The 13,128-nt window shown below is 41.0% G+C and overlaps 1 protein-coding gene across 1 annotated transcript; it reads right to left on the bottom strand.

Moving 5' to 3' along the window:
• Positions 1-1,916: 1,916 nt before the first annotated feature.
• LOC108624792 (pancreatic triacylglycerol lipase-like) lies at positions 1,917-3,006 on the bottom strand. Its single transcript, XM_026813390.1, has 3 exons — positions 2,846-3,006; positions 2,452-2,694; positions 1,917-2,349 (listed from the first exon to the last, which is right to left on the bottom strand). Exons 1-3 carry the CDS (start codon positions 2,886-2,888, stop codon positions 1,928-1,930), a joined length of 708 nt encoding a protein of 235 aa, XP_026669191.1. The 5' UTR covers positions 2,889-3,006; the 3' UTR covers positions 1,917-1,927.
• Between the last annotated feature and the right edge of the window lie 10,122 nt (positions 3,007-13,128).

The following is a 13,128-nucleotide window of genomic DNA, read 5'->3' on the forward strand; positions in this document are numbered from 1 at the left end:
CCAGCCGGAGGCTCGCTCGTTTTTACTAATCGTCGCGCGATACAGGGGCGGATTCCTCCAATTTTTATCAGAATTAAACGCAACTTTATAACAGAACAGTTCCTCAAGCTTCGAATTGTTATTAACGCATTTGATTGATACATATTCGCTATTGAAATTAATATCGTATTTATTGAATCATTAAAAAGCAATGTGCTAATATTCTCGGTTTTTTAGTACGAAAATCGACAGTGTAAGTAATATTTAATGGAATAATTGATTCGTTTTCGCGACAATTTAGAATCGTTTAGAGGAGCAACTGTCGAAATACTTATTGACCGGGCCGATTCGGTTTTAATACACGCTAAGGGTTTAGATTACTGTCGATCCGAATTGGTCGCGAGTCGATCAATTGAAAAATCGGCTGCCGGTGATAGACAGTTTAAAACAGAAAACAACATTAATTGCTTCCCAATAAAGTGACCACTCGAAAATTGAACAGGCTGCTGATCGATAAGCAATTTTTATTGAATCCAGATACGTTACTTCGCGTTTCATTTCTACTGGTTTCGCGCGCGTACACGCCGTTTCGCCGCTTACCGATCGATCGTCGAACCGCGTAGATGTTACGTAATATTTTGGGAAAGGAACGATTGATTCCGAATTGATAAGCCCAAGTGGAGTACGATTACTTAAGTCGACGGTACGCGTGTTTGTTCTCGCATCAGGCGACTGTCTGATTATCGCGAACGTGGCGAAATCTATGAATACCAGTTTCTTTCGATAACGAATCGTCCTATCGGGTATAATAATCAAAACGTGTTAATAAGAAAAATTTACTTGTATTATCGCAATGAGAATCGCACGTGAACAAGATAATTATCTTGTACATATCAATGTCATTAAATACAATTGAGAGCTACTGTTTTATACTACAACTGGTTTACTTTAATAAACTGAAATTAAGGAAACCGACGGTTCAGGTTTTTGGTTGCATATTTAAGACTGTAACCAAAATGTAATGTCATTCTTGTTTGAATTTATTCTTGTATATTCAATCAGATGAATTGGTAAAGCTAGTCTCGGAAATACATCAGGTGTATTCCTGTTTGGATCTGTAGACTCAGGTGAAGGTGTTCCCATTGGGAATTTTGATTTCAGATGTGATATTAATATTTCGATATTTAACATCTTCGATTATTCTCTTTTACGACATTAATGTAATTAACTAAATTTAATGAGGTTTAATGAAGTGACAAAAATGTTCCTTAGTCGCTATTAATCCCCTTGACTGACAAAGATACAAAAGGTACTACAGTATTGAAAGGCAAGAGACCTTTTTTCACAATGCACAGGGTCCCAAAGGACTTTGTAATCGGTGATAGAATTTTTTTGAAACAGCATCAGGTGCATTCCTGTTTGGGACATCCCATGACAGGATAATCTTACACTGTACCGTTTCAGGTATGCCTATTGTCATTCCTCTCTACTATTCACCTGAAGAGTCTCGCGTTCACGAGTGGACACTTTTTTCTCATCCTCCCTTTACAAACGGGCCATTGACGAAACTCGAATATCACCAAAGACGAGCCGGTCCTTGTATTGTGTCGGTCACAAAGCTCGTTAATTAACGTATGCTATGGAACATTATAGCGAATTTTCCGAATTTGTTAGAAGGAAATACGCTTCTGTCGCTTATTGCAGTATTAAGGGATATAATATAACAAAATCAATGATCAATAAAAAAGTCATTTATTTTCGTCCTTACAGTTTCTTCTATCTACAATAAAATTTAGTGCACCCTGTAATTAATCTATACAATATACATTATCAGTATTTTTCACATCAGGTTGATACTTCATTACTTTGAATTAATCTCATGCCAAGAACATAAAACACATTGAATAGAGATCATCATATTTTAACTTGACGGAGACTTCTCTGTGGCTTAATAATCGACTAAGTTACCCATAGCGAACGGTGACTTATTGGTTGTCTTCAAATAAAAGTTGCCCTTGATATTAAACTTCGGCAGAAGACCTCCCATCAGGCTAAGAAGATTCGTCTTGCATTTACCATTCAGATAGTTGTCATAATTGTCGCAATTCCTTCCTGCAAATCCTACTTTACTGTCGATGGATTCCGCGTAATAAAAGTATGATCGAGAATGTGAACACGCGCCGCCGTCGACGTTTATGCAACCATTCTGTTTTGTACCACCATTTGGGAAATAGTCAGCATCGCCTATGGATGATTTGTAACCTAGGCCACCAGCGTTCGTGTGGATCACTTGAACATAGTTCGCGTCGCCTTTAGACACTCTGGTACCTTGGCCAGATGAGTAGAAGTTAGGCAAAGCTGGGTCCAGAGCTGCAAACAAATATTTCTTAATAACTTCTGTTTTTTATATATTCCTCTCAATGAAAATTAGTTATCAAAAGTAAATGATAGGTGTTTGTTATTTGTACTCACCAACGACGTAATGTGCTTTGCTTTTCGCATAATAAGATGACAGTCCAGCGATGTGACCACCTAGTGAATGGCCAACGATAGTCAGTTGAGACGTTCTCATTCCTTGCGACACGAGGAAGTCAATCATTTTGGAAACGTATTGAGCTACCATCAGAACGCGTTTGCTTGCCCATAAGTATGGTCTCTTAGATATGGAGCTCCAATCAACCACTATCACGTTATAATCGCCGTTTCTTAGAAATGCTGGAAATTAATGGAAATATTTGATATAAATTCTCCAGCACCCTTTATAAAATTGTAATAATCAAGTTAAATCATTAATTGTAATGCAATTTCACTGTTGAACATCGACTGGGAAATCGAGACTTGAAAATTACAGTGAAGATAAACGTACCCTCGCGAACCAAGGTGCAAGCTTTGCTCTTTTTGGAATTCATCCATCCATGGGTAACGAATTTTGTTTCCTTTCTCGCGTTAAACTGGCTCTTTTTCAATCCAGCGACGTCGTTCAACTGCAATTGCTGCGGATTGTTCCCAGTTTGTTTCGTGTACAAATAAAATAAAACACGCGTCTGCAAATCCTTTTCGGTGTCCTTGTCGCTTTCTGGGTAATTTACCCCCAGATCTAATTTCACAAGTTTACCGTTGTCATCATGTACGTACAAGTCATTTCCCAATGTATCAATCGAAGATTCAGCATCCACTGAGATCTCGTTCCTTGAGCTATTTTCTATCACTGGCACAGCTGTGAACAATAATTGTTGTGGTATAAAATAAAAATCAAGAAAAATTAAAAATTGTACAAAAAAATCCCAATTTGAGTCGAAATAGGAAAGTATCGTCTTTTTGAATGAAATGAAAGAGGTTGATTACGTCCAGAAATAAAATATGAAAATGCGTGAAATGTTTCTGTATACGAATATTTAAGTTTACCAGTGACAGTGTAGAGGAATAAGAATCCCGCTAAGATCTTCATGATTGACTCGATCCTGACTGATGCGGTTGACTGATCGCTCGTTTATAAAGCAATCGGCTATTATCGATAAGATAAAGTTTTATTGTTATGCACAACGCGATGCGTAATAATCAGAGATGAAGGAAGAATGTCCCTTTCACTGTAGGCGATGTATCTAAACAACTAGCAACCGCGTTACACTAGAAAAAACAGTACTCGTACAGTCATAAATGATTGAACATCGTCTAATGCTAAGTTTTACTTATATAGGAAACTGAGACTCCCAAACTGATGTTATTACTTTCGAAGGGAATTTGCGTGAAGTGGTGAAATTATTTTGAAATTTCATGATTCATGATTGCGATGAAATCGGATGGGATGAGGAAAGTGTTCTCTTTTCCTGGTTGGTTCAGACGCGGGAACTGGTTTCACAGTAATAGTGTAAATAATATCTTCTCCCCTTATAATTATGATTCAGTACATTAAATGATTTGGACATTGAAAATGTATCATAGTATTAATTGTAGTATGAGAATGCAAATATAATTTTTGCGAATGTGTGTTTATTCAAATCCAGAGATTATTACAACTAATGATGGAATTGGTAACGTTTCTTTCCTGGTAGTAATCACCATGTCTCTTGATAGCTACTAGAGATTATGCAGAATATAATTACGGAAAATTTGATGAACGTGTGCCACCGTATTCGCCAATTTTGTTGATAATTACATACATAATCTATAGCTACATACAATACATGTATTCGATGACTGTTTCATTATGGGATACCAATCATATGTATATAGAATGATGATCGTGCATATTTAATTACAATTAATAATCTACACATAATAGTATTTCTAACATTTTTTTAACAGATCTGTAATTAATCGACGTTAATTTTATCAATGTTTGAAACAGTATTATTGAACTATCAATTGATATTCTTGTAGTTAAGACATGACACGTTTGATGCTATTTACTTCGACTTCCATTGAGTCAATTTTTATAAAACGTAAATAGAGTGCTTTAGAAATTAGTAATCAGTCAAATGGAAGTTATCTGTTCGATCTTCGTAGAAAAAAAACCAAATCTTCTTATCTTTCTTTCTCACTAGCTTTATCAGGATTTCTACAGAATCATTATAAAAATTGATGTAGAGAAAGATTATATTATCATTCAAGAAAGCACTATAATTATATTTCTTGTCAAACCAGATTTATGCTTGTTAAAAATCGCAGCTCTCCTTATCATTTACGGTAGTCTAGTCGTTCTTGCGAAATGTTCTTTAAACAATGTCGATCGTGCACCATCGATTTTCGTTGGTTTATCAAAATCCGTGGACAATATAGGGACAATTTAATTCGGTAAAGGTGTCACAATGAACTAATTCGTTTATTTGTATCGGCATGATATTAAGCGCGTCATATTTCGATTCAATACGTGTATGTTCATCCTGTTTATTTGTGCTTTTGGGTCCTTAATTATGAAATAAGTTGGACAAAAACCTACGCGATGAATTACAGGTTTTAATTCGCGATTCGACACACATCCTTTTGTTTCGTAGGTTGTTTTCCGAATTTAAAAAATAAATACAATGCGCCGCATATTTTCAACGTTTACGCAATGGTTACTTACATATATAAATCGTACGTTTTTATGCATTTATGGAAAATTCAAATGTACAAAAAACAGGATTCATGCAACATTCGAATGTATAGCATTACAAAATATCAAAAGTAAACATAATATGTTCGCTAAAATGTATTGCGAAATATCCAAGTAAACATATTCATTCAATAGGTGAAACAACGTTTTGAAAAGTGATTTGACATCTTTCCAAGGATAACTGTTGGCCTCGAGGAACGAGCGAAGAATTCTCATAGCGATTCCTTCCTGAATAAAGGACACTCCGTTTAACGCGTTTTTACACGATTACCGGACCTTAATTCAGTTATTTTGACGGCGTTTCGTGGCGCGCGTGTAATCCCCTTCGGGGCGAGAAATAAACGACCGAAAGGAAAAATCTCGGAGTTAAGGGTTTAAGAGACGGAAACCTGTTGTGCCCCGGCCAACTCCACCGGCTTCCCGCGTTCTTTTTTCCCCGTCGTGGCCGTCGCAGATTCTCACCCTCCGAGCGTAGCGTTCGTTTCTCAGACAGAATCAAACAGGTCTGTGTAACTACCGCGTGTGTGCCGGGGTATGTACGTGTGGTTGGCGAATAAAAACCGGTCTCTCACTTTCACCTCGATCCCTTTGATACTTTTTACCTCGTTCTCCGTTGCAACTCGAACGTAAGCGGGCTGAGCTCCCGCCTTACTGAATATTCCTTTCTTATTTTACCTTTTCCTCCTTTCTATTTCCCTCGAGGCATCGATGAGCATTAATCCCGTACGTGGGCTACGGATTTATCGGGGAAAAGACCGTGTCTCCCTCAAAACTGACCCCATTCGCTTAGTTTCACCCTCCGCTCCTTGATATTCAATTAAAAGATTCCGTTCGGCTGGATCAGCTGTCTAATAATAAATAATCCGCGCACGCTCAGACCGTTAATCAATCGATACAATCGATGGCCAGGAATGCGAGGAAATGGATTGTTAGCTCGTAAAGCGAATGAGAAAATACGTTTTCGCCTATGCTTTCTCCACTTTCGCCGCACGGATATGACGACGCGTTTCACTCAATGGGATCCACTCCGTTCGACGAAAAGTAAAGCAAAAAATTCGTCGATATCGTACACGGTACGCGGTGCATGGTTATTTCAAAGGAGATAAATTTCTTAAAGTGAACGCGTTTCATCAATCAGGATTTTAACTAATACATTTGTATAAAATACATACACGTGTCGTGACCTATATTATATTCCACGGAAGACGGTATCTTCCATATGTAACAGACAAACAAGACAAACTTTTAGAGGAGATATAAGTAATCAGTATACCTAAATTGATTCTGGGTTGAGACAAAAATAGCATTTTTTTATGCGCGTGGAAAAAATGCGAAAAAAAGGAAGAAGTTTTTTCTTTTTTTTCCAACTTAAGCACGAATCGTCTAGGCGAAACGATTCTTAGACGCGGCAAGGACACGGCATTCAGGGTGCGGCCGGTTGCGTGAAGCTCGAAAATGAGGGGTTTGCAGGGAGAGAGATAGGATAGATAGAGAGAGAGAGACACGTAGATTGGCAGCGCGGTGCGGCAGCGGCGCGGGGAGGGGGGGTGAGTTTGGGGATTGTGAAAGCGAGGGCGCCTGCAGTGACTAGCCTCCATCGATTTACCATGCGCCGCCATCTTGCCACCCTTCGCTACGGGGGTTGACCACCCACCCCCCGGACTCCCCCTCGGGTTCGTCGGTGTCGACCCACCCAACCGTCCACCCACCCTTCCACCCCTTTCGAGGCAGAGGCAGACATTTTGAAAAATGATTCCGAAAGTCATCGTGGCTCGGCACGTCGTTTTTCAGCCGACGCGGCGCGCGGCCTTTCCCGCCTGCAACGGCTTCTCACCCTTCGGCCCCTTCTCTTTTTCGGCGCGCAACCCCTTCGTCGGTCGAGGGAAGAAAAAGCGCCACGGAACCCGTAAAAAGAAGGTGAATCCGAAGGTCCAAGAGATAGGAGGATAAATGAAGGGAGCCGATTCAGATGGCTATCTCGCGATACATGGATATTAAATTCGGAATTCCGTCAGTCCACATTCTTGTCGTGATATCATCGATCAAATGGTTTCCTTTAATTGCCCATTAACGTCTAATTAACACTTTTCAATCCTTTGATTTTTAAACCTCTGTAAGTTTTATATATTAATTTTCTTATTGTGACTGTCTTTTCAATTTAATGTTAAACTATTACTTTTAAAATTATTTTAAATATGGGTAATATTGAGCTCATACGGAAAATGGAAACGTGACTGATGACGGCTGAGACGGATTAATAAAAAGGGATATGATTCGTTTTTGGTACAAGGTGCTGGGTTAATTGAGTGAAGGATTTTAAAGAGACCCAGAGTTGCAGCTCTTGTATGAACATCCTAAATCAAAAGAGATCGAAGAACAAAGAAGGCGCGAGAGAAAGATTTCAATCGGGTCTACCAATCGCGAGATAAACAATGCCGGGCATTCGAGAATTCACCGTGCGGTTGATCGGCTCTCGATTAACCTGCAAAAAGGAAAAAAGAATTTTTGTTTTCGTAGAGAAAGAAAAAAATACTGGCTGCCCGCCCTCGCGGGATATCGGAGGAAGTCGCGCGGTGAAAAAGTTGCAGTGAAAATATACGTCCAAAAAAAACTCCTTCTTTCAAATAATTTTCTCCAATTATTAATGAGTATGTTTGAATAATAAAACTGCGATTGCTCACTATTGTTTAATCAATGATCGGATGTAGTATCGTTTTTATTAAAAAACTTATACATTAGTTATCATATTAAATTAATGTTGTTAATGCAATATTCTTTGGCCAGTAGTTAACAAACTTTTGTCACGTTAGAAATATATTAACAAGCAATGTCTTCAGTTATGAAGTATTACTTATTTATAATTTGCATACTAGGCTATAGTACGATGATTGAATAATGAAACCTAAAAAAATACAATAAATGTGAAATATAAATGGACCAAAAAATGGCTGTATACGAACTATATGAAAAAAATATAAGGCAGCCAACAACGTGCACCTATACATGTGTATTGTAGTGACGCTAATTGAATCTCAACAAGAGTAGCTGAAAACCAAAACGAGATTGTGTTACATAGTTCCCGTTACGCGACATACCATGTCTTCGCTGTTTGTTTTTTTTCCTCCATTTTGCATTACTTCAAATAACGTCATTTTTATTTTCCGATCATTCCCGAAGGAAAAAAGTTGAATCGGTTAGAAGGAATAAATAAAATTCGGCCAATCGATAGTTCAATGGCGCATGGGCTGATTTTGCGTACTTTTTTGACGCTGTATCTGGAAAACAAATATTTTGCGATACTCTTATCCTCATGCTGTTGATTTTTCTGGAAAATTAATTTTACGAGTAGATGAAATACTTCTTTCTGATAGCCAATCAGTATTTATATTTCCATTTGTAAAATATGTATTTTACGTGTACCACGCGGTGCTTTAACTTTTCATAAATCCTATTATAAAAATAACTAATAGCAGCGATGCTTTTCATATTACGATAACGATCGACAGGAGAAAATACAAAATGAAAATGAACAAAAAATAAAGAAAACAGGGTCGGAGTAAGTGGCGAGAGAATCGAATGGAGCTAAGGCGGCAAGTACAGGCTTAGGCAAAAACACAATCGACTCGATCGTACCGGTAATTGAATTTCGACGAGAATAATGGGCGGTCGACAAATATACGCGGCGCGCGGCCGCGTTAGATCGGTTTCGATGTGTGCCGGTGCGGTGCGGGCATTCAGCCAGGCCAGGATGGATCCTTGATGGCTAGATTTAAAAAACCACCCCATCCAAGCGTTGTGCAGCAACGCGGCGTACCCCTCGCTCGGCCGTCGCCATGTGTTGCTGCCCGCGATGCTCTAGGTGTAGAGCCGACGACGATGGTGTTGGTGTCACACGAGTCACGCCGCGTACGTCTCGGTGGCGTAGGATAGTGTGCGGCCGGTCCAGTCGCGGCGGCCTCTGTATAACTGATGGTGCTTCTGAGTGTCAGGGCCAGGCTGTCCACTTCTTTGCGAGACCGTGAGTGCGCGCGCTCTCTCGCTCTGCCGCGGGAGCACGTATAACAACGTCCGGCGGACGTTGTATTGTGATTCAAGCTCCGTCGTGTGCTTCGCCTCCTTCCTAAGCATGATCGGTGTATTGGCACCCGGATATCAGTCCGATCTTCCCTCTCTATTTTTATTGTTTTTCCTTCCCTGTGCCCCCTTTTGTTTTCTCTCTTTCTCCAGTTGCTTTCATCCCTCTGTGGATACCGAATTTGCTTCTTGAATAATGCAGTTAATACGGTCTAATTTAATTAACATTTGAATTAACATTTAATCTCAGAGAGTCTGACTAATTAGTTTAAGATCGTATGTTATAAATGAGATTCACTTTATGGCACACTTTTCGTATTCAAATTGACGGTGGGAAAAGCGTAGAATGAATAATGTAAATTTTAAAAGAATCTGGGCAAGTTGAAGGTAACTAAAGTCTCGATTAATTCTCTGTCTTTTAAATCCCTTGAATCAACGTTGTCAAACAATCGGCGAAGATCAGAAATCGTTCTTTCCCTGATCCCCTAAGGAATCTAGGAAAGCGTGGAGTCAAACATTTACTTAGATCCCCGGCTACCACTAAGAATATGCGTCCAATTAATCTTGCGCAAACATCGATGGAAAAAGATTCCTCGAAGGAAACCGAAGGCACGAGCGTGCCGGCAATGTTCGTCAAGAAAAACATTATCCTCGTTCGATTTTCGATTCGCACGAGGTCAGGCCAGACCGCAGAATTATCTCGGCGCGCGAGAAGCTAACAAGGGAGGTGTGCTCGATGAAAAAGGAGAAAACTCGACACACCGGTGTTCGAGTCAATTAAGGTTCTGATCGAGGAAGCCGCCTGGCCTCCAAACGCGTGTATCGAATCTATCGGGCGGGTGGTGCGCAGAGTCGAATGGCAACAGGCGATTGAAACGTGATGGGAGGATCAGGAAGAAACGGGGAGAGAAAGAGTGGAGTGGTGATGTATAAAACACGAGCATAGAGGAGGCGTTCCGCGACGAGCCAAGTGCCAAGTCCGACGCTTCTAACAATAATCATGGATTGATTAAATGTCGCCGATCCATTCGCGGGGGGGCATTAATTCGCAACCGTAACTGTACGGGCACTGTTTAGATTCCTGAATTCACGGCCGGGGTGTGTTCGCGTGTGCACGTGCACGCTGCGAAATCAACGAGAGCACTTGGTATCACGTCGACGCATTCATCGTTAATGAGCCGCTAATTGTAGGCACGTTGCCGGCTGCGACGAACAACCGAGCAAAAATCGTACGTCCTCGATCACGCGGAGGACGTTAATATGCCTTGACCAGATGACCTCGTTGCGTTCAGAGAATCGACTATTCGTCGGAAGATGAAGAACCTTTCAGGAAATGATTCTTCCAATAAAATTTCCTTCATCGCGTCACGAATCAAATAAGTCTTTAGAAAACAGATTTGCAGCATGAGTTGATTGAGCTACATTTTTCTTTTGGAAGGAAGCTTGCATCACTGCGTTGGAATCTGATTTGATAATCACAGAATCGATATCGAGAGTCTGGGCTTCTGACAATAATCCAGATTCCGGTGCGAGTCGTTAAGCAATCTCGTAATTATGCAGTACGGAACGCGACGATATCAAAGCGGCGCGGCGTCATAATTCCATTAGAACGGAGAGTAAGATAACCGTGATTAGCAGGGGTTTGAAAGGTGACCCGTTGGAAAGGCGGAGGCAGCCGGATAAAATGTGAGCGCAGTAAGAGTAGGTTGTTCCACAACGGGGGGAACGGGGAGAAGGAAGGGTTGCAAGGCGGAGAATCGATATTTTTGACTGCAATTTAGTCTGCGTTTAATCAACGTTTAATCACCTCGTCAACGGACCAAGTTAATCCAAGCGAACTACCTTCGTGCTTGGGTAGTAGCCGCCTGGGCCCACCCCCGCCTACGTAGGTATCCGTACACGACGACGCCATGTTTAAACTCATCATTATTCGGTGCACTAATAGAGCTACCCCCGAGGAAAATTCTCCCGGGAATTTAATTCGGTAAAAAGACGAGCGTGCTACATTGCGTGACCTGAACCGCAGCTGACGAGAGATGCTGGTCTGAATACGAGCCCAGATTCCGGACGGTACGTCTTTTTTTCTCGAGGACAAGGGAACCGGCTAGATCGAATTAAATGAATGATAACGTCTTCCCGCTTTTCGCTCATGCGAATTTTCGGCTCGGTAATTCATCAGCTATTGAAGTTTCGATTGTACAGATTTAATCTGAGAACATTGAAGAGGTTGGCAATCGAATTTCAGCGTGGGTAATGAAAAATTGTGTCGCATTTGCGGTAAATCCATTTTCACGAAAGGAAATGAAAGAGAGTCGGAGAGAGTTATTTGCTTTATCGTCTGAAGGAATTAACGTAGGAGAGTCCGTTTTGCATTCGGACCTTTACGAGGGCGGCAGTCGTTTCGAAGGTCTAAATTACCATGGGCACATCCTTCGAGTTCAGGAGCGACCCCCGTGTCTCAACCAACCAACGTTCTCCATTCCCTTCGGTCTCTTAACCCCCGCCGCGTCGCGGATCCGTCGACCTCTATAAATTCCCTCAGGATTTTTCTTTTCTCTACTTGCCTTAATTAAAGCCCTCCCGCGCCGCCCTTATGACTCCGTCTATGGATCTACCCTTTTGCCCGCGTCCACCCCTGCCACGATGCTCCTACCCCCATGTTCAACGTTGAATGTCAACCGTTACAAAGACGACATAGACCTATTAAAGGGATTTGGAACGGGCCGTACTGTTTTAGTAACCATTTATTGTCGTTAAGAGAAGTGTACTAATAAACAACAGTCTTAACGTTTAAAACGGGAGCTGAAATTCATATCTTTAAAATAATTTGAAAAGCGAAGCAAGGTATAATAGACCTTTCATTCATTTGGCATTATCATCGTTCATAATTAAATACATAACCATTCCTTTCGCAAACTGATTATGCAAAACGAGTTAACCGAGTTAATTATATAAAGCAAATTAACGGATGAAGAAAGATTTAAAACTGTCTTGGTCACGTTTCTTTTTCGCACGTTCTTCCCTTTCGCTCTCCAGTCAGCGAGATTTCTCGAGAGGCAGCAATGTTTGCTCTCCTACCCCCGTCAGAAAAGTTTCGTACCACCCGCGTGTGCGCCGTACGTCGTCGTGGACGCGTCGGGCCGAGGAGTTCGAAAAGTTTTCCCGCGCAAAAAGTCGAGTTTTTCCCAGTTTTCTTGGCCGGCTGCGCGAGAGAATGCGCGCAGCGGCGTCCGCGGAGAAGTAGGAGGGTGAAAAGTCGTAGGGGTTGGTGGTAGATATGGAGCTGACCGTACCGTTAGTGGGAACCTGGGGGTGGCATCTGAGGGTTCGAAGAAGGAGTAGGCTGGAGTGGGGAGATCGACAGATAAGAGAGAACCGGAAGGTGTGGGTAGCATCGAGGGTGGGGATTTTCATCCCTCCGACACTGGTATAAGCTGCCGGTGTATTAGAATCCCTTAGAGAATGGGAACTCGTCTCGTTAGAAGGAATAACATCGCGATACCATTTGGAGATTGAATCTGAAATTCGCTTCGCTTTTCGATTGCGAACAGACTCTGCGGGAGAGGATGTTCAGTTGCTTACACGAATTTTTATTATTCTGTTGTAAATGATCTTCTTGAAAATGGCTTACCTTCGTACGTCAATGAAAGTATAACATTTGATACCGTTAATCCGTATTTAAGGATGTATTGGCTATACAGTCAATCCCAAAAGTTTATGCACTTTAGAAATGCATTTTTTAAAAAGAAATCAGACGTCGGAAGAACATTGCTAATAATAAACAACAAAAAAAAAATTTTCGATTTTTCCGAGATTTTTCCAAGGGGTACCCCTTCAAATTTCGCGAAATTTTTGTTTTTGGCCAATAACTTCCAAACGGATGGACTTAGGGGGACATTTATAGGACCATTTTGTAGATCTCGTCGTCCTCTACAAGAAAGGTCCTATACAATTTTCTCGTACGTTCAACGGTTTAGGAG

This window comes from Ceratina calcarata, unplaced genomic scaffold (assembly GCF_001652005.2).
Source record: "Ceratina calcarata isolate Rehan_Ccalc_2016 unplaced genomic scaffold, ASM165200v1 scaffold329.2, whole genome shotgun sequence".
NCBI classification, from domain to species: Eukaryota; Metazoa; Arthropoda; class Insecta; order Hymenoptera; family Apidae; genus Ceratina; species Ceratina calcarata.